The sequence below is a fragment of the Penicilliopsis zonata genome (genome assembly GCF_001890105.1).
Source record: "Penicilliopsis zonata CBS 506.65 unplaced genomic scaffold ASPZOscaffold_6, whole genome shotgun sequence".
Lineage (NCBI taxonomy): Eukaryota > Fungi > Ascomycota > Eurotiomycetes > Eurotiales > Aspergillaceae > Penicilliopsis > Penicilliopsis zonata.
The window spans coordinates 1348948-1372500 of NW_019208916.1; the positions used below are offsets into that span (position 1 = coordinate 1348948).

General features: G+C 51.9%; 12 protein-coding genes across 12 annotated transcripts; 4 read left to right on the top strand and 8 right to left on the bottom strand.

The window, feature by feature from the left end:
- Window positions 1-266: 266 nt before the first annotated feature.
- Window positions 267-1666, top strand: ASPZODRAFT_132318 (hypothetical protein). Its single transcript, XM_022722986.1, has 3 exons — window positions 267-718; window positions 782-881; window positions 933-1666. The coding sequence occupies exons 1-3, from the start codon at window positions 338-340 to the stop codon at window positions 1379-1381; spliced, it is 930 nt and encodes a 309-aa protein (XP_022581833.1). The 5' UTR covers window positions 267-337; the 3' UTR covers window positions 1382-1666.
- Window positions 1667-3303: 1637 nt separating this feature from the next.
- ASPZODRAFT_1941035 (hypothetical protein) lies at window positions 3304-4143 on the top strand. Its single transcript, XM_022727399.1, has one exon. It carries the CDS (start codon window positions 3508-3510, stop codon window positions 3928-3930), a length of 423 nt encoding a protein of 140 aa, XP_022581834.1. The 5' UTR covers window positions 3304-3507; the 3' UTR covers window positions 3931-4143.
- Window positions 4144-4821: 678 nt separating this feature from the next.
- Window positions 4822-5572, bottom strand: ASPZODRAFT_16005 (hypothetical protein; the record flags this gene model as incomplete). Its single annotated transcript, XM_022726445.1, has 2 exons — window positions 4822-5216; window positions 5293-5572. 2 exons carry the CDS (start codon window positions 5570-5572, stop codon window positions 4822-4824), a joined length of 675 nt encoding a protein of 224 aa, XP_022581835.1.
- A 440-nt stretch (window positions 5573-6012) lies between these two features.
- Window positions 6013-6436, bottom strand: ASPZODRAFT_16006 (hypothetical protein; the record flags this gene model as incomplete). The annotated part of the gene is made up of 3 exons (XM_022726447.1): window positions 6013-6104; window positions 6199-6303; window positions 6352-6436. 3 exons carry the CDS (start codon window positions 6434-6436, stop codon window positions 6013-6015), a joined length of 282 nt encoding a protein of 93 aa, XP_022581836.1.
- A 178-nt stretch (window positions 6437-6614) lies between these two features.
- ASPZODRAFT_16007 (hypothetical protein) lies at window positions 6615-8033 on the bottom strand (the record flags this gene model as incomplete). The annotated part of the gene is made up of 6 exons (XM_022726449.1): window positions 6615-7016; window positions 7070-7219; window positions 7265-7390; window positions 7445-7697; window positions 7742-7907; window positions 7970-8033. The coding sequence occupies 6 exons, from the start codon at window positions 8031-8033 to the stop codon at window positions 6615-6617; spliced, it is 1161 nt and encodes a 386-aa protein (XP_022581837.1).
- A 528-nt stretch (window positions 8034-8561) lies between these two features.
- ASPZODRAFT_132324 (hypothetical protein) lies at window positions 8562-9291 on the bottom strand. The gene has a single exon (XM_022722987.1). The coding sequence runs from the start codon at window positions 9179-9181 to the stop codon at window positions 8621-8623; it is 561 nt and encodes a 186-aa protein (XP_022581838.1). The 5' UTR covers window positions 9182-9291; the 3' UTR covers window positions 8562-8620.
- A 113-nt stretch (window positions 9292-9404) lies between these two features.
- ASPZODRAFT_65375 (hypothetical protein) lies at window positions 9405-10831 on the bottom strand (the record flags this gene model as incomplete). The annotated part of the gene is made up of 2 exons (XM_022729301.1): window positions 9405-10037; window positions 10091-10831. 2 exons carry the CDS (start codon window positions 10829-10831, stop codon window positions 9405-9407), a joined length of 1374 nt encoding a protein of 457 aa, XP_022581839.1.
- A 1940-nt stretch (window positions 10832-12771) lies between these two features.
- Window positions 12772-13777, top strand: ASPZODRAFT_1945060 (hypothetical protein). The gene is made up of 3 exons (XM_022727403.1): window positions 12772-13313; window positions 13368-13600; window positions 13653-13777. Exons 1-2 carry the CDS (start codon window positions 13016-13018, stop codon window positions 13598-13600), a joined length of 531 nt encoding a protein of 176 aa, XP_022581840.1. The 5' UTR covers window positions 12772-13015; the 3' UTR covers window positions 13653-13777.
- Window positions 13466-16246, bottom strand: ASPZODRAFT_2128988 (hypothetical protein; the record flags this gene model as incomplete). The annotated part of the gene is made up of 4 exons (XM_022727823.1): window positions 13466-15717; window positions 15775-16018; window positions 16045-16088; window positions 16124-16246. 4 exons carry the CDS (start codon window positions 16244-16246, stop codon window positions 13903-13905), a joined length of 2226 nt encoding a protein of 741 aa, XP_022581841.1. The 3' UTR covers window positions 13466-13902.
- Window positions 16247-16514: 268 nt separating this feature from the next.
- Window positions 16515-17206, bottom strand: ASPZODRAFT_65522 (hypothetical protein; the record flags this gene model as incomplete). Its single annotated transcript, XM_022729308.1, has 2 exons — window positions 16515-16871; window positions 16931-17206. The coding sequence occupies 2 exons, from the start codon at window positions 17204-17206 to the stop codon at window positions 16515-16517; spliced, it is 633 nt and encodes a 210-aa protein (XP_022581842.1).
- A 1901-nt stretch (window positions 17207-19107) lies between these two features.
- ASPZODRAFT_96276 (hypothetical protein) lies at window positions 19108-21155 on the bottom strand. The gene is made up of 9 exons (XM_022730525.1): window positions 20675-21155; window positions 20589-20618; window positions 20311-20530; window positions 20218-20252; window positions 20043-20148; window positions 19933-19987; window positions 19808-19870; window positions 19637-19735; window positions 19108-19566 (listed from the first exon to the last, which is right to left on the bottom strand). Exons 1-9 carry the CDS (start codon window positions 20861-20863, stop codon window positions 19182-19184), a joined length of 1182 nt encoding a protein of 393 aa, XP_022581843.1. The 5' UTR covers window positions 20864-21155; the 3' UTR covers window positions 19108-19181.
- Window positions 21156-22013: 858 nt separating this feature from the next.
- On the top strand, window positions 22014-23456 carry ASPZODRAFT_151831 (hypothetical protein; the record flags this gene model as incomplete). The annotated part of the gene is made up of 4 exons (XM_022725781.1): window positions 22014-22255; window positions 22325-22487; window positions 22585-22670; window positions 22727-23456. 4 exons carry the CDS (start codon window positions 22014-22016, stop codon window positions 23454-23456), a joined length of 1221 nt encoding a protein of 406 aa, XP_022581844.1.
- Window positions 23457-23553: the final 97 nt, after the last annotated feature.

Below are 23553 nucleotides of genomic sequence, written 5' to 3' on the forward strand. Positions count from 1 at the left end.
CCATCCTTTCTTCGTGCTCACCATCTCATCCCACTTCCTCCGCCGGACACTTATCAGGTACTGATTGTATTTATCGTAGGGTAGTAGGACTGTGTCAGCAAGACTCTTTGCTCCCATTCGATGGCTCTCGATGCTATCGTCGATTGACAGCCTCAACATAAGAAATATGAGTCACTGCTGAGTTTTGACGAGGCGACGTTTTTCTCGACAGGAAAGAGAACGTGACATCGGAAGGCCGACTAGTCCCAAACGGTGAGTCATGTGCTCTCGGCCATAAAATGACCACAAGAAGAGAGGAAAACAGAAAGAAGGAGGAAAAAGAAGCACCTCAACCACGATGACGCAGCTGGATCCCACGTTCCGCAGCTACGACTGCGCCCAGGCGGCGCGGTATGCAAAAGCTCGCCTCTCGTATCCCGCTGAACTGTACCAGGTCGTGCTTGACCACCACCAGGCGACGGGCGGGCAGTTCGACACGGTGCTGGACGTCGGCTGTGGTCCTGGCAACGCGACGAGGGACCTGGCGCTGTCGTTCGATAAGGCGATAGGCGTCGACCCAGGCGAGCAGATGATAGAGGCTGCGAAGGAGCTGGGGGGCACCACGCAGACGGGCAGTCCGATCCGGTTCCATGTTGCGTCGGCGGAGGACCTGGCTAGAGATACTACTAGTATCTGGGATATACAAGGCGGAGTGGACTTGTTGACAGCTGCGATGGCCGTATGTTGGTCGTCATCTATCCATCTAATCTATGTCTGTGGTTCGACCTCTGACTCAAGACAGGCCCACTGGTTCAACATGCCGGAATTCTGGAGGGCCGCGGAACGAGTCGTCAAACCGGGAGGGACGGTCGTGCTATGGACGCAAGCGTCTCTTTATTGTCGTGCGTTCCTTTCTTTGTTGCGGTGATTTTGTTTCTAATTCTCTTATCAAGACCCATCTACTCCCAACGCGGACAAGGTGCAGGAAGCCCTGTCACACCTTGAAGACGTTGTACTCAAGCCATATGTGCTTCCTTCAAACCAGCTCTCGCACGATCTCTACGATAGCCTCCCTCTACCGTGGACCGTGGAGCCTGTCGTGTCCGCATTCAAGGAGTCGGACTTTGTGCGCCGGGAATGGGACCGGGACGGGATACTTACGAACGGACAGGACTATGCCTTTGGCAGCGACGAAACGTCCATCAGCAGACTAGAGAGGGGGCTTGGAACAGCCAGCATGGTCACCCGATGGAGAGAGGCTCACCCCGAGCTGGCCAACACGGATCAAGACTGCGTGGCTGTGACGATGAGACAGGTGCGCGAAGCCCTGGGGAATACAGAGGCAGATGCGACCTTCCGAACTGGCCAAGCTACAGTCATTCTTCTTTTCAAGAGGCAATAGCTACTAGTGATCTAGTAAGCATGGTTTCACATACCGGCAGGCAGTGTAGACAGCTTCACTAGATCTTACCGAATTCCTGCTTAACAAAACCTCTCCGTCGGTATCAAAATCCAAACTGCAGGATATGTCCGTTTGCAGTTTGTTACAGGTCTGGCCGTCGGGCACGCTTGCTTTTCCGCCTTGATACTGTCTCGCATATACTTGACTCTCTAGATATCTAGCCCAGGAGATGGATTTTAAATCCAGATCATTCAGAGAGTCTCATATCATCTTTTCAGAGCACGGGAGCCTGACTACCGGTAGAAACCACTGTAGGCCGGTTTCGAACCAGACCTTCGCTAAGCAGGTGTCTTCACCGACACGGATGAGAGTGTACTCTCATTCTGGAATACCATTCAAGTGAATCCCGTCTGGGCTAATACCGTGTCTGCCTGTAGATAGGCGAGGGGACGTGGGCATTCACCAACAGTCAACCAGTCACTATGCCCCAGACCTCTAGTAGTTAATGAGATCTCCTTTCGGATCCATTACTCATTCACCTTGTCATCCATTGTGCGATTCTACTGCAAGAGTCAGACAGACTGCCTGAGGTATCCAACTGCTCGAAGCTCGGGGTATCTCGGTTCTCGCGTCAGTGTCTGCCGAACTATACCAGTGATCCCGTCTAAGGATATGACACAGATGCCTTTGTAGTAGGACAAAGCAGTCCAGAAGAGGTATTTAACAGCTAGGTCTAATATATTAGTTATAAACACTCTTTCTATATAACCACAGAGCTTGTATATGGTGTTCTTAAAGAAATTCTTTTTCTATATGTCATTAACAGTGAGGTGCTGTGCGCTGGTATCCTGAAGCCATAGCCGATTACCATAAAGAACTATCTCACCACACCACAACCCGGTGAATCTATGGATTCACACTCATACTCTCCATCAGAGGGATATAAATACCCCTTCCCCTGCTCCTGGTCTTCATCTTCATCTTCTCCTCATACACACTCCTCCCTTCGGGGTGGTGGGCATACCTGGGCAGTCATCCTTATACATCTTTATATACCTTCATATCTTCTCCAGAAGAAGAGACACTAAGCTCAAGTGTCTTTTGCTGTCTTGCATCTTCTTCATGCTTTTCATTTTATAGTTTCATCCCCAATGTTCAACCTTATCGTCGTGTATAAAATGCGCAGTACACGTCTGCGTCAATCAGCTGCTATTAACTACCGGCTGGTAAAGGATGTGAGTAGTACAGAGCCCCTTGGGAATCCCAGGAGTCGACTAACATTCCTCTCTCAAAAGCTATTCCACAAGGGCGTCAATGGAGATCCAAATCGAGATCGAGATCGAGATCGAGATCCTGTTTTACCCTTCTCAGCAAGCCGTGATGCGGTGCTGTGCTTTTCTTGGTGCTTTTCACTTTCATCCGACTGTTCTCGTGGGCTCATCCTGTGTATACACGCTGTGCATTCATGGTAAGCGTGGATATTTCTGGTGTTGAAAATGGAATAAACTGACTTTTCATGAGAGGCTGGTGGGCACGGGTTAGTACTACCCTCAATAACGCTGCCTCGCGTTCAACGAACGGATGAAGTAACGGGCGGCAACGTACCCAAGGGCAACACGATTGCTCCTGGACTAAATCACGGATTCGGATTGTCACATTCCGCTCCAATGATCCCATGGCCATCACGACTTCGAACTGGACGAACAATTCCTCGAGCATTGCTTGATGTAGCCTTCCGTCCTCCAAGCTCCAGGTTCAGTGCTAAGCAATGGACCAACTCCCGAGACATGGTTTCGAGCCGTTACATTCCGTGACGACGATCCTAAGACTACCACGATTTCGAAACAGACGATCAATTCCTCAAGCATTGCTTGATGTGGTGCTGAGACAGCCTTCTGCCCTCCTATCCCGGATTTCAATGACAGACCATGAACCACCTGGCAAGAAATCGTTTTTCCCACGCCTTATTCTGTCAATGGAGAGCTCCTCTTTTTCTCTGACATGTGGGTAACGAATATGAATACCCTCGGGATGTGGTGGCGGGTTGGGCTTGCTCAAGCGCCAAAATCCAGACTGCACGGCCTGGTTCCGGTTGCAAGTTTTGACAGGCTTCCAGACGAACATGGATGGTGATGGTTTTGCTTTTCTCAGTCATGCTTGACTGCACGGCATGCTCGAGCTGTGTCGGGGCAGAACTTTACCCCCCTCCAGCTTCCGCGCATTTTTCTCTTTTTTATGTGTTCTTTGTTACGTTCGTTCGAAATGGAAGAGATACCTATCTTCTCTCGAGTGGATTGATTCTGGATTCCAGACGAACTCGTTGCATGGGAATGGCGGTACTTTCTGAACGAGCAACGCGGCTGTCGTACAACCGAGCCGAGTACGAACATGCCTCTCTTGAACCTTGGCGTGGAGCATTTCGGGTCTTCATTGTGTGTGCGACTTTTTCTGGAAGAGCCTATATTGTTGGTTCATGGGCACCTCATGATACTCCTGTCCATTTGTGCTCAAGTCCTGATGGATGGGCTGGGAGATATTCCAGATTCTAATCTGTGATACCCCATGCTTCTCTTGGGTATCCCCTTGCAGGCATTCGGTGCTTCTCAATGGACCTGGCGCAGGGGGGCATAGCCCGACACTCCCTCCATTCTCTCCTCCGGCAACGGCACTTATGACCTGGCTCATGCTGCGTATCCCAACCCTGATTCATCACCCGGCTCGATGAAGCGGTATGGGAACGCAGTCCAACCCCTCCACAGGTCGGCTGGACGAGACAATGACCCATAGAGCGAGATATCCGTCATTTCTTCGATGTATTTGCGGCAAATGGTACTCTCCATGGTTATCCCTCTGCAGGAGTTCGTTGTCTCTTCACTGCCCTCGCTGAGAGGGAGTATTCCGACAATCCCTCCATACATCACCCAGTTCCGAGCACGAGGGGCAGTCTAACGCTTCCGCCATCTACTCAGCCATCTTCAAAACACAGATGGCATTCGAACGCAGTCGAACCCCTCCACAGGTCGGTGCTGACAGGGGGGGAATCTGTCACTGGGTGTGTGCCGGTTCACGGTTTCATTATTGATATCCTTTGCACGAGTTCGTTTTTTGTATCCTGCTGTTGTTAGCCACATGTCGAGGGATATCGTGGAAATGCCAGCTGGAGGTAGTGACAAGGAGAATGAGTCGGGATCTTTGACTTTGACATTGCGTGGAAGTTTGCACCGTTCATGACACCTGCATATCCAACGGAGGATGGCTTTCATGACACCTGCGTATCCAACGGAGCATAGCTTTCTTGTTAAAACTTGTATGTACTCAGATAGGTACTCAGACAGAAGCAGAGTCCAAAGGTATTTCGATAATCTCCATTCGAACAGACGGGTATCGTATATACAGCGAACCAAAAAGAAGGAATGAATGAACCAACAAACACCTTCGCTCTACCTGGTGACGTTACTCAGGGCCGTCTCCAACCACAACTTGGTATACTGGCGATGCAGCCAGGCGATGTGAGGGGGCATGGGTTCTCCCTCGGCCTTGCCCAGGCCGCGGAAGAAGCAGCTCTTCAACGCGAACTCGGCGACCCCCTCATCCGGTTTCACGACGGCAGACATCTCAAACAGACCATCGGATGCTCTGACGTCCTGGTTGCGCGGGGTATCGCCGCAGCGAACAAGAATGCGCTCGGATGTTTTCTCGACAACCTCGAAGTGGTCGGTGATCAGAGTTCCGGCCTCGTAGGACGACGTTCGCAGGTCGGCAGGCTCCCAGAGCTGCGAGGCGGTCTCGGGGCCCTGGTATTTACGGGCGAGGTATGCACGTTGGAAAGCGTATCCTATAGAAAAAAGGAAAAGAAAACGCCAGTCAGCTTGGAAAGAACCTGAGTTTCTTTAATCTCCAGTCTGACGTACCCCATCCCGACCAGACACCCGCACAGAACGCTTCCACGAGCCTGCCCTTCTTCTCCAACAGGGTGGGATTTATATCTGACAAGGGCACCCTGCGCACACATAAATCATGCGTCGTCGGGTTCTGCGAGGGATTGAGCTTGACGTGCTGCGGGGAGTGGAAGATGTGGTCCGACAGTGGCATGGGCACGAAGACGTCTCTGCGCGTGCTCCAGAAGAACGCGCCGACGGTGGCCACGCCGCCGTACGTGGTGAGCTTGACGAATTTCCCAATAATTCCCATTGTGGATTTGAATGAGATAATCACAGAGAGAGAGAGAGAGAGAGAGGAGGGGGAGAGTGGGAAGAAGAGAGGGAAATATGAGGGAGAGTCGGCGATCGCACCGAGAGATCGGCGAGTGACTTCATAGATTATTAAGCAGTTCCACATACGATACTTTGAGATTGAGACTTAGATTAAGCATAATTACCTGATATTCTGACAATAAGCATTGCAGGGGGTTATGGAACAGCTACACTCTCAACCAGCTTGAACACCTTACCAACGACAACGACAACAGAGAACCCTCCATCGCGACATCTCCATGGAACTACGCCGTGGTATAAGCCAACCGCCCGCCAAAAAAAGGGAAATTGCATGAACTTCCAGGCTGTTTTGTGCGACGAGATGAGCCAGGCTTTTTCGTCAAACTTTGCTAAGCATTTCACCTGCGGTGGTTAAGATCACTTTGGCGTCGGGGTAGGCTTGATTGCCAGCTCGCCAGCTCGCGCCAGAAGATCTGCGACAGGAATGTCGAGACATGTGTCGTAGGCGCCTAGGAGACGGTCGGACTCTTCTCTCCCGTATACTTCTTTGGTTGCATTGCCGCTATCTGCATCACGGCTGTTATCATTGTTGGTAAAGGTTACGGTTCAAAGCTGCAATCCAGAGATTGAAGTCGTGGGGCGGGTTATGGAAACACTTGGAGCCGTGGTAGGGCGTATACCCCAGTTGACGGAGGGCGATGGCCATTGCTAATGACTTAGTTCGTAAGTATGGTATAGGATAGTATCTCGCAGTACAGTTTGTCCCTGTGCGGGCGAGACCGAGGCCGAGAATGCGCATCGCTTGACGCGGGTTGGGTTTGTGGTCGGTATGACGGGACATGAGAGTTGTATTGAGGTGTATAGATGTATAGGGAGATGTAGTAGAGGTGTGGTAGGCATGGATCGTCAATAGCATTAAAGTTTATCTAGTACAATATAGACAGCGACCGAAACATATCATACAGCATAGCATAGCATATACTCAAGATACACTAGATGCTAAGCTAAGCACTGGCGAGCTAAGCATACGGAACCTCATCGCGACCACGGTAGGCCGTGTCGTAGGTCAGTTGCGGCTGCTCACTCAGACTGCCGCCCGCGTACTCCATCTGGCTCGGGGGCTTGAGCGACATGGCGCGGATCAAGCTGCGGATGCTGAACAGAGACAGCCACATGCGGATGTTGAACAGGCCGCCCTCGTAGCGCGCGGGCTGCATGTTGGCGTAGTCGCCCTGCTCGACCTGGCGGGGATTTTTGTGCAGTTTGTACGGTTTGATTCCGTACGCGTAGTGAAAGAAGACCGAGATGGGGACCATCAGGATGCAGATGATCATCGTGGGCAGGCCGATGTTCACGTCTGCCCAGGTGAGGGTATCGGAGGGGGCGAGGGCACTCGTGTCGCGGAGGATCAGAAAGATGATCTGATTGGTTAGTATTGTTGCCACTTGGTTGTGCCCTACTATTGCTGACTCACGCTGATCAAAAAGGTAAATCCGACGATGATTTTAAACGCGACGAATTTGACAAGAGGGTTGATGCCCTTGAGGTGGGCCTTGAGCACGGTGAAGAACCTCAAAACATTGATGACGGCGGCGCCAACGGACACGTTTTGAACAATAGAGATCTATTCGTCAGTTGATGCAGGCACTTGAGAGACCATGGTACTCACCCATAGATGGGCAAAGTAGGGCTTGTTGCTCCCCAGACAGTAGATAGAGGCCGCCTGGGTGATGGCGGTGACCAGTGCGGCAATAAGGGAGACGATGGGAAACTGGATGGCCATGATCCATGATTTCTATGCAGTCAGCGTGTTGAAGAAAGCTTTGAGTCTAATGTCATATTGTCATACCCTGTACAGGTCCAAGCCGTTCACGGGCTTCTTGGTCTTCTTGTCCGCGGGCAAGTCGACCTGGGCGAAGAAGGCGTTGCGCTGTTCCGGGTCCGTCGAGAGGTAGTCGCATAGAAGGAGGAAGAAGTTGACCAAGGCGATGCCCTCGAAGAAATTCAGCCAGGCGTCCAGGTAGACGTATGCGTTGGGGAAGCAAATCGATAGAAAGGACAGGATAGAATAGATGGGGATGATCAGGGAGATGCGCATGATCCTGTTTATTAGTATTTCCTTATGCTCGAGGATAAGCCTTCTCACTTGATCTGTTCCTTGGGCTTGCTGAGATGCGTCGCGTGTAGGCACAGCAGAGCCAAGATGGTCAGGCAGGCAAACGCAGTACAGGCGCCCGACAGGATCATATTGAACCTGTAGAAGGAGGTCGTGCCGAACAGCAGTTTGGAGGCATCTGCGACCGTGTTAATGTCTGAAATAGTTTTTTTTTTTTTTTTTTTTTTTTTTTTTTTTGGTGTTTTCTTAAGGACGTACCTTCTGTCAAGTGCGCAGGCACCGGGCAGGTATGATTCTTGGAGCTGTGGTGGAAAAGGCCCATGGTGAGTATTGGACTATGAATACACTGTACTCTGAACGTACTCTAATTGATTCCAGAGATGAAAGACAGTCGAGGCATCTTAAATACTCGTCAAGTGTCTGCGCTGGCTGCTTCACCCGTCGCATGCCTTTCCACAAAAGGCACTCGTGGCTGCGGCGGAGTGGGCGGGGGCACGACGATCCATCACGAGCTGATCCATGGAGAATTAATTTGTCCCAAGCCACTCGACAGCTGGAGGATCAACAGTGGCAGTGGCAGTGGTAGATTAAGAGTGACGGCGTCTTGCAGGTGCCAGGAGAGCCAAAAGTGTCGGTGTCGGCGTCGAGTCAACAGTTGATAGGAGGAAGGAGGAAGGAGGAAAGCGGAAATGCCTCATCAAAACAGCCCCAACGCTCAGCCTTACCGCTAACCCATTTGGGGGCAAGTTCAGGGTTATAGCGCTAACCATATGGGGAATGGTCTTGCGAGCTGCTGATTACTCAGCTCAGAGAAACCTTGGTAACTACGGAGTAACACTGTAACAGTAATCCCTGCCAGGTGCTGTAATATACAGTACTCGATAGATTACCTCGTATTTATCAACTGTTCTATTCCTCGTTTTTTAAATCCTCCCGCAATAAGCCAAAGATAAGCAAATCCATAATCTTCCCCCCCTTCTCCACCGCCTTCCTCATCCGCCCCTCGAGTTTATATCCCGCCTTGGTCAAGACGCGCGCACTGCCCTCGTTGCCCTCGTACACCTCTGCCTCGAGACGGACAATCTGCGGGAAGGTCTCGAACGTCCAGGTCGAGAAGGCCTTGACGACGCCTGTGGCGATCCCGCGCCCCCAGTATTCCTCGCCGAGCCAGTATCCTATCTCCATGGTGCGGTGGTTGACGTCCGAGCGTGTCTTGAGGCCGATTCCTCCGATCGCAGTGGTTTTCGCCTGATCGGTATCCGTGCCATCGCTGACGGCAATCACGTAGTCGTACATCGGCGACGAATTGAGCACCGAGTCGATCCATTTGCGTGCGTCGTCGACGGTGTACGGGTGCGGGAATCCGTTGCGCAGCCAGCGCGCGATAGACGCGTTGTTGGCGTGGTGGGAGCTGGACTCGATGTCTTCGGTCGTGTAGGGGCGAATTACACACTGGTCTGTTTTGATCATTGTGAATATAGGGCAGTAGAGAGTGGTAGAGTTATAGAGTGGCAGAGAGAGGGAGGATATGTAGAGTAAAAAAAGAGAGATCTGACCAGCTAGTTTCAGATGAGTCAGAACACCACCACCAGACAAGTTATTAATAGTAGGTTACATTGGCTATTGACGATTATAGACGAGTTAATTGAATGAAAAGAATAGACTAGACAGCCGACTAAACATGTGGTATGCACTACTCCACGTAAATATCCACTCCCTCGATCAAAACAGAGTCGCCATTCCAATTGAGCAGGCTGATCACCACCTCGTCGCCCTCCGACAGGGTCAACGGAATAGGCGCCTGCTGCGTGTACACGGCAATCGTGCTCTCAATCAGAACATTGCCCGCGACCGCGACCCCGCCGACGGTGACGCCCAGGTTGAGGAAGGAATTGTCCGACCCAGAGTAGGTATACTGCACCTGCATGATCTTGTCGCCATCGCTCCCATCCCAGGTGAAGGTGAACGTCGTCGAGTCGGTCATGCTGACTGCTTTCCCACCCGAGCAGTCATCCGTGCAGGAGACGGTGGTGCGCGAGCTCGACTCCGCCGCCGTGATGCTCGTGTACGACAGGTCGGCCCAGGCGCCTGTCTCGACGTCCAGCGACCACCCGCCTGTGTTGTGGAGGGTCATGGTCCCGGAGGAGTCGATTTCTAGTGGGAGGAAGCTGTATGTCGAGGAGAACAGCTCGTCTCCGTTCCACCGGTCGCCAAAGTAGACAAAGGTTGTCTCCTCGCTGCCTACAATCGTCAGGTCGTATGCGTTCTGCGACAGATAGGTGTATGCCTCGGTAGGTGCGAGTTCTTCATAGTCTGACCATGGGCCCTTGGCATTATTAGCATTAGCATTATCATATTCATCTCAGTGTAGGTGCATACACTCATCGAACTGGCAGTCATGTAGATGTTGGCCGTCGGAGTCCAGCCGTTCTGCGGCGACACAATCAGATAGAACGTGTCGTCGTTCTTGATGACCCCCGGCGCCTCCCAGTACACATCGGTAAAGTTGTACACAACCTCCGTGGTGTTGGTGTAGTCGTCGTTCAGCAAGGCGATGGCCAGATTGGCGTTATCGTCCGTAGCGAAGATGAGATATGCCTCGTCGGTGTCCGGGTCCTGGTACACGCCCATATCACGACTCTGATGGCCCAAGGGTGAGAAACCCGACAGAAAGGTGTAGGGACCCTCGATACTCGAGCTGGTAGCCACGCCCACCTCTGCCAGCCCGTAGTCGCTGTTATCCAGATGGAACCACATGACGTACTCGTCGTTCTTTGCGTTGTACAGCACCTTGGGCCGCTCGACCACCGCGTCGTCAGAAATTGCTGTTCCTGCTGTAGGCGACAGCGCCAGCCCCAGGTAATCCCACGAGGCCATCCCGTCGTCGGACTTGTAGCACGGCACGCCTAGGAACCCGTCAAAGTCGGTGTCGGTGCTGTCGTCCTGGCCGAACCAGTACCATGTTGTCGCGCCCGAGGCCAACGCGTTCTGGTCCTGGATGATTGTCCCGCCGTGGGCCTGGATGATATTGCCTGACGTGTCGGTCAGGTTGGTGTTTGGGTAGAAGGACACAGAGGCTGCGCCGCAGAGGAAGGTCGCCAGACACACTATAGAGGCCATACCGTAGATGTTAGCTGTGATGAGTAAGGAGAATGGTATAGTGTAGAAAAAGGAGAATTGAAGAAAATAATGACACTCTTTATAGCCCCTCGGACATCTCCCCCGGCCTTCGCAGGATGTCACGATCAACAATTCGGATGATTCATCTCGGCAGTCGGTTGAAGTCGCTCGCTCTCCTCTTCTTCAATTTGTTTGTCTTCCTGCATTATAGCAAAGCAAGGAATCGCCAGGGGAGTTGCACCGCTTGGAGGTGCAGCGTGCGAATCATGACCCCTGTCGCCGTTCGTCACCTGGAGAGAAGAAGCAGGGATCGTCAGTATTCACGGGGATAGCGGGATCGTCTATTGAAATCCCCGCAATTTCCTCCGGTGCCTGACGAGTGTCTGCGGGGTTGTGAGGACTGACAGCGGTGGTTGAGAGTTGTTGAAAGAGCTGAGATGAGGTAGGAGGAGATTCGATGCACTTGGCAGGAGAAATCGATGCCCGTGTTTGATGGATTCTATCTAGAGAAAGAAAGACAACAAAAGTGATAAAATAACATGTTTTATTTTAATAACTGATAAAGTTCTAATAAGGCATGTATTTCTGCCTTCCAGTCCTAAATCTCACTTCTCCCTCGTTATAAACTACAGACTCATTGCGTGCTTGTCTTTGGCATGGCCGTGTTCCAATAAAGGGTCTGAAAGTTCATCAACGCTTATGCAAGGCAACGAGAGGTTGTTTCAGCAGGGAAGGACTCAACAGCCATAAGCCAGACGTGCATCAAGAGTAGACAGAACGACAGTCTTTCATTTCGTTTTGGAAATGAGCAGCAGTCAACAGAGCTGGTTCTGTTAGTAGGTTCGATCAATTCAGCGTCTAGAAACCTACTATTATAACTTCTGAGTGCCCTGCAGGACAGGGAGTGGCCTACTCATTAGCAAACCTCGCGAATATAAGGGGTTTCTTACCAGGATACTGCGAGCTGGAGCCTGGCAAAAAGACCTCGTAGGGAAGAGACAACGCAGCAACGAGCACAGGAGCTTAAAGTTGGCCTACAGGGGCGCCTTGAGGCTCCGTTCTGCATTGTAGAGGACAGACTTTTCAAGACAAGAGGTAGGATTGTACTCCAGCAAGAATTGTAAATATACCTGAGTAGAAGGAGGTAATTATTAGGAGAGAGGTATTCCAAATGTAGACCATTGAGTATATATCTTGACTGTTATAGAGGGATAGAGAGACGAGAAGAAGAGGAAAGAGGACCAGGGATTCAGGGTATTTATAGTCATCAGCAGAGAGTATTCACTGGTGGAAGTATTCTTTATAGGAGATTCCCTATAGCATTCACAAGACTAAATAATAGGAAGTAAATTGAAAGAGAGCCTTAACTAAATAAGTATATGAATACCTGATTATTAGTAAATATCTCTAAATCTACACATTGGAGCCTGTGTCTCTCCTATGCTTAAACCTGGGGGAGTAGACACTTACTCTATATAGTAGGATTAATAATCCATGAAGCAGTTATCTCCTGCTATATAATAATATCTATAGACTATAGTATACTCTATTCTGGCAGAGGTGACTAAATTTAAATTTTACACTCTTCAAAGTATTAAATAGTAAAGGGTATTTTAGAAGAGCAGCAGGATCTCACTATAGATACCATATCTACTAAACTAGAGTATTGATGACTACTACTAGTTAATTGAAAAATGTACTCCATAAATGTGTGACAGATTGTTTGGAACCTTTTAGTCCAGTGGTCTTCCATCAAATTACTAGTTGTTACGAGGCGTCTACTTTTGCAGCGAAAGCAGTAATTTACAGATACTAAAATAATACCAATACTCGAAATTACCTCTATTGAACTAGCCATGCAAGTCTAAATTTAGGCTATTATTTAATGGATTGTTCCAATTTACTACCTACTCTGTACTGTATCAAGCTATATCATTGCTTCCATATTGACCACTATCAACTTTATGCGAATGCGCTCCCAACAAGGACTAGCGCGTCACGTGATGTCAGCCGCGCCATTCAGAATTGTCGCCCCACCAGGACAATGCAAGGTCTGATTGGCCGGCTCGGATTATGACATCACTGATGCTATTCTGAGCCCTAGCGCTAACCCCTTTGGGATGCTGTTGTTCCTTTGCAATCTGTCCGACCATCAAGGACGGAGTCGAGAGGAGAATCTTGACCATGCGGTATCAGGACGACAGGCTGTCTAGGGTTCCTGTCCAATCAACAGGCGAAGATGTTGCCCCTGTTGCAGAGGTGCTCATATGGGGGTTTAGTTCGATGCAGCGCTTTAAAGAGCCCCGGCAGTCTCTTCACCAAACACTCTTCATTCATCGTCAGTCGTTTACTCGTCTATTAGAGTCGAATCTTCCCTCGTTGACTAAGTCATTCAAGTTGTCTCTCTCTCTCTCTCTCTCTTCCATTTCTTGTCTCCATCTTTTCCTGATTCTCCAGATACCCTATAGTACCAGAACCGGCAGTGAGTATCAACCACACGAATCTTAAGATGGAACGGTTATCACTGACTATTCAGAAATGGCTATGAGCTATGAATTGATCGTCTTCCTCGTCATCCTCGGCTGTGTCGCCGCCGTGCTCATCGCATACGCCCTGCACTCGCACTTCTCCCCTCCCACGGAAGACGTCTTCCCCCAGCCGAGTCATGAACAAAAGGGCTATATGCGCGAAGTACGAGAGCGGAATATAGATGCTCTGGTCTACGAGTCGCGCAGGATAGAGAAGCGGAACACGGCGGATATGTGTTGAGTGAGTATTCCCTCATATCTGTACTTGACGTATATGTACTGACGGTGTGTAGCTGTCATGACCCATGAGCATGGATATCTTTCATTGTTTATACCGGCTGAGCCGGTTCGCTCGTTGAATGCTCTAATACTCTGTCTTGATGCCCTTGCTTGTATTGTGACAGTATACCAGTTGCAACTATCACCGAACATGTATTCGTAATCTCAATGTATAATGCACGTGTTGAACGCAAAACCAGCCGAGATGTTAAACCAGGAAACATATTGAAATCAATTTAAAAGGAAAGGAAGATGAAAAAAAGTCTAGTTGTCCAGCTTGACTTTCTCCAAGGCAGCGGCCGCAGCGGCAGCCTCTTTCTTCTGGCGTTTGCGCTCCTTTTCGCGCTCCTTGGCCGCTTTCTTTGCAGCCGCCTTCTCGGCCTCCAGGCGTTTCTGCCTCTGCAGCTCCTCGCCACCAAAAGCATCGCGCCATTCATCCAGCTTGGCGGTAGGGATGGTCTGGAACAATAGCTTGGGCTCGCCGATCGCCTGGCCAGGGGCCAGAAGCGTCGGGTCGAACGTGTCCGGGATGAGCGGCGTAGGGTCCGCGCCCAGCTGCTGCAGGATCGACTCGGCAGTGCCAGGCATGTAGGGCGCGAGCACGCTGGCGAGCAGGTGCAGGTGGTTCAAGGCCAGACCGATCACGGCCGCACACCGGTCGGGCTCTTCGGTGAACAGGCGGTTGTCCAGCTTGTTGTCCTGCAGCAGCTTGTTGCCCAGGGCGGAGATGTGCAGAACATCCGACAGCGCGGCGCGCATCTTCATGGCCTCGAAGTTGTCGAGGTAGCTCTTGAGCAGGGCGTTGGCTTGCTTCTTGTGCTCCTCCAACCCCTCACTGGTATACTTGGTGTAGTCGGGCACCACGCCGCCCATCTTGGCCTGGCAGAACTTGATCACCCGCTGCACCAGGTTGCCCACGTTCTTCAGCAGATCGTTATTGTTCGTGCTGATGAATTCCTCCCACTTGAACTCCGAGTCGTTGGTCTCCGGCCGGCGCGACAGCAGGTAGAACCGCCAGATGTCCGCGTCCACCCCCGTGTCCTTGGCGTTAGTGCCGAACACGCCAACCCCCTTGGACTTGCTGAACTTGCCCCCCTCGTAGTTCAGATACTCGGTCGCCGACAGCTTGTGCACCTGCGTCCATTTCTGGCCCGTGCCCAGCTGCGAGCCGGGGAAGATGATCGTGTGGAAGGGAACGTTGTCCTTGCCCATGAACTGGTACAGAGAAACGTCGTCCGGGTTCTTCCACCACTGCTCCCACTTGGTGCCCGACAGATCCTCGCCGTCGGTGTAGTTCTTGGTGATCGACACGTACCCGATACAGGCGTCGAACCACACGTAGAAGACCTTGTTCCTGTATTCCTCTTCGCTCAACCCCTCCACGTCCGTCGGAATCGGCACACCCCATTTGAGATCGCGCGTGATCCCGCGGGGCTTCAAGCCCTTGTCGATCCACGACTGCACAATGGCAATGCAGTTGGCGCTCCATTCGCCCTCCTTGCTGGCCTTCTCGAACCAGGGGACAATCTTGTCCTTCAGCAGATCCAGACGCAGGTACAGATGTTTCGTCTTGCGTCTCTCGGGTGTCGCCCCGTCCAGCTTGCACCGCGGGTTGATCAGCCACCCCGTCGCCTTGGAAACCACATCTTCCTCCTGTGTAGGCTGCGTCACGTTCTGGTCTGTGCCGGGCTCCTTCAGATCCGCCTTGTCCGACTCCGGCTCAAAGGGGTCCAGCAGGTTGCCGCACTTGTCGCACTGATCGCCACGGGCGCCCAGGTCATGACATATACTGCATTCTCCCTCGACGTATCGGTCTGCCAGAAAGCTTGCGTGGGACTCGGTCGGACAGAAGGGCTGTGTGGTCTCCTGCTCCTCGATGAACCCGTTCTCCCACAGGCCGCGGAACACCGTCTGCACAATCTCCGTCTGCTGGGCGGTGGGCGTCTGTCCGAAGATATCGAACTCGATCTTGAACCAGTCATAGATCGATTTGTGGATCGCGTGGTATTTCGCACACAGCGTCGCGGGGTCTACCCCCTCCTCCAGCGCCTTGGTCTCGGTCGCCGTACCGTATTGGTCCTACACCACTCTAGTTAACCAGCTGTTCATCATCAACCAATAGACTCCTTCACTCACAGATCCGCAGATATACAGCGTCTGGAACCCCCGTGCCTTGCAAAACCGAGCAAAGGCGTCGGCGGACAGCACACTCCCCACCAGATTGCCAAGATGCGGGACATTGTTGACATAGGGCAGGGCGCTGGTGATGAGGATGTTGCGCTTGCCGGGAATCGGCAGGATCGGGGTGCAGGGATTCGCCATGATCGACGCTATCAGACCGGTCTCCAAGGTAGGCTCGACGGATGCGCTTCTCTGTCTCCTGATAATAACCGCAGAGTGACTCACCCACAATATTTCATGGAGGGGCTATTTTCTGCCGCTACCTTCCGCTGGAGGGCACGTGATATAAATCTCAAACACAAACATGCAAACATGCAAACAATGCAAATATACCAAACACTACAAACACTACAAACACTCCTTTACCAACACGGAAGGCGCGATGCTTCAACTTGTCGACGTCTGCTGCAACTGTCTTTATCGACATGTTTCATGCCTGAACCATCTTTCAATCATCCCTGAATCGTTTATGAATCAAAGTCTACTGGAGAGAAGATTAATAACGGCTCAATACAATTGAAACTAGCTCAACTATCATCTAGACAGCTGACAAAACAAAGCAACAGTGACATCGAACAGAAAGAGCGGCATTCCGACAGAAACCAACGAAAGACACAGTAAAAAGCGTAAGTCAATCCACGGCTTCAATGAGTGACATAAGCTGACGAACAGCAGAGATCGTCTGGTCGACTTCATCAAGACGAAACCCCAGCAGCCTGAACGAGGAACTGCGCAGCGCTCTGAGCGTCAGAGCCGTAGGTCAAGTGCGCCATCACGTTGAATCCATTCTCGCACACGGGGTCCCCGACGGCACAGAACTCCTTCACGGCGGAACTGGACAGCTTGCCCACGGACTGGGCCTTGAGCGGGTCGCCGAAGAGGACGGCAGCCTTGACCTGACCGGAGGAAAGCTGGTTGGCGGCATAGTGAACGACCATCGCGCCCTGAGAGTATCCGCCCAAGACAACTGTGGTGTTGGGACATTGGGAGATCGCCTGCTTCACTAGGCTGGCCATGGTAGGGCCGCCAGAAGCGCCCAATTCGGCGTTGCCCTGATAATATCAGTTAGGTAATGTCATTGATACATTCTTGGGAAATATTCGTTTCTTACCTCAACGGAAGCAGGGTAATCAACACCCTGGACAACTACTTGGTTGTTGGTGAGACTCGCCAGTGCAGAGGCGACAGGGGGTCCAACAACGCTTCCCATGTTACCCATCTCGGTGGTTCCTCGGGCGAAAATGAAGGTCAGAGGCTGGCAGGCGGCCTTGCTGGTGACACCGTTCTCTGTGATGGAGGAGACCGAACTGGCGCGCTTGGCCTTTTCCTGCACCGCTTCACGCTTGGCCTTGTTCTGCACCGCCTCACGCGCGCGGAGTCCTCCCATCAAGCTGCTCAATTCGGATGAACCGGATCCACTCTCCAAGTCACTGAGCATGCTGGTCCAGTCTCCACCGCCGCTCATCAGGCTTGGGAAGGAGGTGGGAATCAGATCGGAAAAGTCTCCCAGACTGCTGGAACCTCCAAGGCTGGCCAAACCAGAGGGAAACAAGGAGCTCAGATCGGTAGGGAAAGAGAACTGACGCTTCTTCAGGAATTCGGAAAAGTCTCCGAGGTCATCCAGGTCTCCAAGGCTGGCCAAGCCCGAAGGGAACAGAGAGCTAAGATCATCACCTCCCTCAAGGCTAGCCAGACCAGAGGGAAACAGGGAGCTCAGATCAGTAGGGAAGGAGAACTGACGCTTCTTCAAGAAGTCGGACAAGTCTCCGAGATCATCGAAGCTTCCAAGACTGGCCAAACCAGAGGGAAACAGAGAGCTCAGATCATCGCCTCCCTCCAGGCTGGCTAAGCCGGAAGGGAACAAGGAGCTCAGATCAGTAGGCAAGGTGAACTGGCGCCTGTTGACCTTGGTGGGAATGGTCTTGGTGGGAGCCAGAGGCGCAGCAAAGGCGAAGCTGCAGAATGCCAGCACAATTGCAGCAGTGGTCGCCTTCATGGTGATTTGTAACGATTGATGAGAATGACTGACGGTTTAACGAAGGATATCGGACCAGCGTTCGATCGAGAAAAGAATGTCTGAAGAGAGGAGAAGAACTCGCTGAGTCTACTCGATGGCTTTGCAGTGTGACAGAGCATGAAAATGGCCTGGGTGACCGTCCATAATTTATACCTTTGGAGTCTGTCTCACTGTCGACAAAGTCCTCATTCTCCCAAATGCCGTATACCTCAGAGTCGACTCAAAGAGGCAACCCGAGTTTTCCCAATCAGGACTTCCAAAACCGGGATTGTTTCAGCTTCAAGGGACCAGAATCCATGATCATCAGCGATCCCAAGGGTCCAGGGTCCTGCTTTGCCTTTCAAGCCTACCATACAGTTTCATCACAACCTACTCTGTACTTGTTACACCTCGTTCGGGAGTAAACTGTGCGATCCTGCTTACCGTGCTAGGGAATCACTGACTTTGGGGGGAACCCATTCTTGAGGCTCAATTTGCCTAGATGGACGATGCAAACCTTGAATAGAGACAATTGCACAGCTTTCGACGAGTCATTTTGCTTTTGACGGTGAAACAGCTGCCCTGAAGATTCGCAACAGGGGAGCAGAACCTCTGCATCGTACAGACTCGACCCTGGCGGATCGCAATGTCACCCTAGAAGTGGACCATGTGGAGGCTCACATCACATCGACGACCGACCAAGCCTTGGATTCAGGGACACTCCCCAACCCTTGGAGCCCCTGATGATCAAAGCACAAACTACAATGGCATGCGCTATTAACCAAGGATACTAAATCGACTTTGGCGAGAACCAGGTCATCACAAAGGACAGGCAGTATGGGGCGTATGAGCAAATCCCTTTTTTGTCGAGCTTTCGGATGATTTTCTTGAACCAAAGATAGGCTGGCTCCATCTCCTGTCGTGCTATCCAATTGACAGCTGGGCACTGGACAGGTCCAAAATGGATTCGTGCGAGGCACGACCTCTCAAAATTTTTCCTTGTCTCAGTTTGCCGCACCATCTATACGGACCAACAACTTATCGGGGGATTTTGAGTTGGCGAGATTTTGGGGCCAAAAGGCACGATTAGCCGGAGCAAGTGCCGAAGGTACCTCGGATCATGGATTTCCTTGGTTACTAGTCATTCGGTTCAAAGTGGTAGGCTGTGATTCGGTGTGGTCGAGTCATTCGGTATGTTTATTTGTCTATATTTCCTTTACGTTTTGACTGGAAAGAGAGGTTTGTCAAGATGGAATATAACATTGCTTCGACAAACCTATTTCTGAAGTATACACTGGCTGACCGTAGTTCCATTGATAATCACCACATATGAATACTAGTTATACAGAAATTGTTCAAGTATGGCCTAAATAGCTCTACCCCATGTGGCATCGGCACGCTCTCCACTCCCCGTCTCGGTCAACACTTGAATCTCCCTTGTCATAATGATGCCCCTGGCCCCATGGGCTGGCAGGATACTCTCCTCGCTCGAGGTTTTCCCGCCCGGTCGAGCATAGCTGGTCGCCTCGTACTGCTGCCGAGTACGATGGGATGTTTCAGAGGTCTCCAAGTCTACACTGGAGAGCGGCTTGCTGCCAGAGCGCGAGTGTTTGCGCAGCTGGTAGGACTCGCCGCCGGTGCCATAGTAGGGCTTCGACTTGGAACGGGAGGCATAGGTGTTGAGCACTTGCTTGAACAGCGGCTTGAGGGTGGGGAGACTGCCGGCAATGATGCCTACGTTGCATTCCGTTCTGTGGACGAATGTCAGCACGCAAACGACCAAAATCACCATCACGATCTCTGGATAGCAGGCATCCTTACACTACCCAGATTGTCAGGTCGCTGTAGTCCCAGAGAAAATCGCCCGTCTTGCCATAGTTGGGCAGGATGGAGAGCTTGACAAACGCAGCAGCGCAAGCACTTTGGAAGAGGGTTGAGTCAGCAAAGTGGTACTTCGAGCCAGCTGGACCGTGATTGTGTGATGCCACTTACAATACTCCCAGGCCGAGAATACAGGCCAGAGACGCCTTGGTGCGTTTGTTGACTTGGAGATGCCTAGTTGGAGACAGCGGTGTCAGTGGTGAATCACCAGCAGAACGCTAGAAAGGAACACCTACCGAAGCATGATCCCAGGAAGAATGGCGAAGATCAGATCAGTGAGAATATTCAGTCCTGTATCAGACAGTGTCAAGAATGTACCAGAAGAAGAAGCGATAGAGTGGCATACCTGCGTTGGTATATGCCAGGGCCAAGAGCTGCGTTGGACTGAAACACTTGGAGGGAACATTGGGGTTCCAGAGAGTCTCCATCTTCTTGCATTGGAACAGGATGGTCTGAAATTGATCGCGAATGAGAATCATGATCTATAGCCATATCCAGAGAGGAAAAGGGTCGGAACTTACAAAGTTACAGATGAGCGTGTACACTGTCATGGCGACTGAAGGTTTCACGTCCGTCAGCATTGTTCCGTTCATCTTTCAGACTCTCTGGCTTACCCATGACTACTGAGATGAAGACCCTATATCCCCGGCGAGGAGCGAAGCGCAACAGAAAGAATCCGATGGAGATCTTGACGGCTGCAATCGCCCACAGGTAGATGAGTTCCGTTGCAAAGTTCAAGTGCATGGCTTTGCTCGCCGTCTTCTCCACGTATATGGTATGTCGGCCAGCGCCGTTCAGGACTTCGGGGATAGTGATGGCCCATCCACTGAGGGACTGCGAAGCAAATTAGGATCAACTGGACAGACAAGGTGGGAAGAAAGAAACCACATACCAAGGCCATCGTCAAGACCATTGTCCAGTCCTATCATTCATTTGTTAATATCAATGGCTTTTCCTTGGGCAACGCAAAGAACTCACATCCAAGCCCACATTGCGGATCACAAACACACGGACATACATGCGAACTGCCACGACAAAGAAGGCAGCCCACGTCACGATCGAGGTCGATATCAGAATCTTGGGGCCCAAGTTGACATCCGGCAGGCCGGCGCCAGCGACATGCGACTCCGAGCGCGCCGCGGTCACCGCGAGCTCTTGGGGATCCATCTGGATGCTGTACGAAGGGGAGAACGAGATCAATAGGACGAGCAGAAGACTTGGACTTGATCAGATCATTGTTGCAACACCTCCTCGCGACAGCCGGACGTGAAATATAGTAGCGACTCGATGGACTCAATAATTGAGAAATCGAACAAGGAACAATTATCACGTCTTTGAGGCAAACTCTGGAGGCCCGCCCTTGTCTTTTTTTTCTGTCCTTACTAAACTTTCGACAGCATCGGTGAACTTATTCGCAAGTCCAGAATTCCCAATTCTCCCCTGACAGTGACTTCCTGACTCGATATCTTTTCTTGCTCTGTTCTCTAGGAACCGACTAGACAAAAATCAGGGTCACATCCAGAAAATTGGCTCACCCGTCTCGTGTACACCAACGGCCGTGCACATTCCTGGCGGCTATCATTTCCTCCCATGGAAATACGACCATGATCGTCGGGGGTTTGCCGGTTTGGCTGGGTGGAGAGATACGATCCATGGGAGGAGTGTCTCCCTGGAATGTGAGCGTCGCCCCTCGCGTATGGCCACAGACTCCTTTCCCGGGGAGCGATCCAGATGAATGAGCGGGGTCCAGAAGTCTGAAAATTGAACCCTTGAATGTCTTGCATAATCCAGATCCTCAATATTGAGTCTGTGACCGTTGGTGGAGTCGCGTTTTCTGCAAACGGTCGTCTGCCAAGAGGGCGTAAGGTTTGCCTCAACAATTGTCTTTGGGATTATACCGAGAGTCACGATAGTTCATCGCTAACACTTGGCAGATGATGATGGATGTCGGTTCAACTCGGGCCAACAGTTCACACAGTTCCCATCCCACATGCCTCAATATCTCACCGGATCTCCGGCATTGGAGCCCTAGCCACTTTCTGTCCTTGGTCGGTCCTATTCGCCAGCTCAATGGCTGTCATTCAGCACGTTTTTTGACCCCTTTTGGCTTTTGCCTTTCAAGCGGATCTATCCAGCAACGTGGGTGACTGGCTCGGCTATTCCGGACGGTAGAGAGAGACCTCTCCTGCTAGGAGAGAAACAGCTTGTCTATATATTTGCCCGACTATCGCTCTGTTGATCTTGGATCTTCTCCTCCTCCCGTTCGTGCCAAGTTGCTTGTCCCGAAAGGCTCCTCCGTCTTCTCTGTTTCATCTCCATGATGATCGGCTCCAATCTGTTTGGCCTGGGCCTCTGCGCTCTCCTTCTGCCGTCGCTGGCTGTCACTGAAAGCACGTCGACGTTGCCTACTGCTGCGGCGACTTCGACTGCGGTGGCGGCCGTGCAGCTTGACGACCTGGCCAGCCATGCCTACAACCAGACGGTGGCCAACCTGACGGCCGGGTCCAACAGCAAGCGTGGAGGGTGTACCTTGGAGACCCTGAAGGTCCGTCGTGACTGGTAAGACCGATTGGAACTCCCATCTTTCTTCTTGTTCTTCGACAGTCCCACTAACAAAGCGCCCTGTAGGAGCACCTTCTCGAAGGCAGAGAGAAAGGAATACATCAACTCGGTGCTGTGTTTGCAGAGCTTGCCGGCTCGGACCCCTGCCAGCCTCGCAGCGGGTGCAAAGACTCGCTACGATGACTTTGTCGCCACACACATCAACCAGACACTGTACATCCACTATACTGTATGTTCTGCTCTGACGAGAAGGCGAAGAAGAAGAAGAAGAAGAAGAAGAAGAAGAAGAAGAAGAAGAAGAAGAAGAACTCCTGCTGACTGGATAGGGAACGTTCCTTGCCTGGCACCGGTACTTTACGTGGCAGTTTGAGCAAGCCCTCCGTGATGAGTGTGGCTTCACTGGCGACTTCCCGTATGTACACCTAAACTCTTACAGACTACTTGAATTATCAGAGCTCACACGTCTAGGTACTGGAACTGGCCTGCTACAGCCAACAGCCTGGAGGACTCGGCCGTGTTCGATGGCAGCGACACCTCCATGTCCGGCAACGGCGAGTACGTGAGCAACGAGTCGGAGATCATCCTCTACCTGGGCGACACCCCCCCGGTCGACCTGCCTCGCGGTACTGGCGGAGGCTGTGTCACGTCGGGTCCCTTTCTCAACTACACGGTGAACATGGGCCCTGCGGCGCTGTCCCTGCCCGGCGGCACGACGCAGTCCTCGGCCAACCCGTTTGACTATAACCCGCGGTGCCTGAAGCGGGACCTGACGACGGCGATCATCGAGCAGTACGCCAACTACACCGCAGTCGTGGACCTGATTCTGGCCAACAATGACATCTGGGACTTTGAGATGGCCATGCAGGGCGTTCCGGGCTCCGGGTCCATCGGCGTCCACGGAGGCGGCCACTACGCCATGGGGGGCGATCCGGGGCGCGACGTCTACGTCTCCCCTGGCGATCCGGCGTTCTGGCATCACCACGGCATGATCGACCGCGTCTGGTGGATCTGGCAGAGCCTCGACCCGGCCCACCGGCTGGAGGCCATCTCCGGCACGGGCACCTTCTTGAACGAGCCGCCGTCGGCCAACACGACGCTGGACACGGTCATCGACATTGGCTATGCGAATGGCGATCCCATCGCCATGCGTCAGCTCATGAGCACCACGGGGGGTGACTTTTGCTACATCTATATGTAGACACATTTATGTGTAGACACATCTATGTGTAGACACATCTATGTGTAGACACATCTATGTGTAGACACATCTATATATAGACACATCTATGTGTCGA

Bases quoted from the DNA above. Each gene is read 5' to 3' on its own strand.
- ASPZODRAFT_1945060 (XM_022727403.1), top strand. From the start codon at position 13,016: ATGCGGTATCAGGACGACAGGCTGTCTAGGGTTCCTGTCCAATCAACA. The intron at 13,314-13,367 runs GTGAGTATCAAC...CTGACTATTCAG, and splicing joins CTATAGTACCAGAACCGGCA to AAATGGCTATGAGCTATGAA.
- ASPZODRAFT_132318 (XM_022722986.1), top strand. From the start codon at position 338: ATGACGCAGCTGGATCCCACGTTCCGCAGCTACGACTGCGCCCAGGCG. The intron at 719-781 runs GTATGTTGGTCG...GACTCAAGACAG, and splicing joins TGTTGACAGCTGCGATGGCC to GCCCACTGGTTCAACATGCC. The intron at 882-932 runs GTGCGTTCCTTT...TCTCTTATCAAG, and splicing joins GCAAGCGTCTCTTTATTGTC to ACCCATCTACTCCCAACGCG.
- ASPZODRAFT_132324 (XM_022722987.1), bottom strand. From the start codon at position 9,181: ATGATCAAAACAGACCAGTGTGTAATTCGCCCCTACACGACCGAAGAC.
- ASPZODRAFT_1941035 (XM_022727399.1), top strand. From the start codon at position 3,508: ATGGTGATGGTTTTGCTTTTCTCAGTCATGCTTGACTGCACGGCATGC.
- ASPZODRAFT_96276 (XM_022730525.1), bottom strand. From the start codon at position 20,863: ATGGATCCCCAAGAGCTCGCGGTGACCGCGGCGCGCTCGGAGTCGCAT. The intron at 20,253-20,310 runs GTAAGCCAGAGA...TGAAACCTTCAG, and splicing joins CTTCATCTCAGTAGTCATGG to TCGCCATGACAGTGTACACG. The intron at 19,736-19,807 runs GTAAGTGGCATC...CCTCTTCCAAAG, and splicing joins ATTCTCGGCCTGGGAGTATT to TGCTTGCGCTGCTGCGTTTG.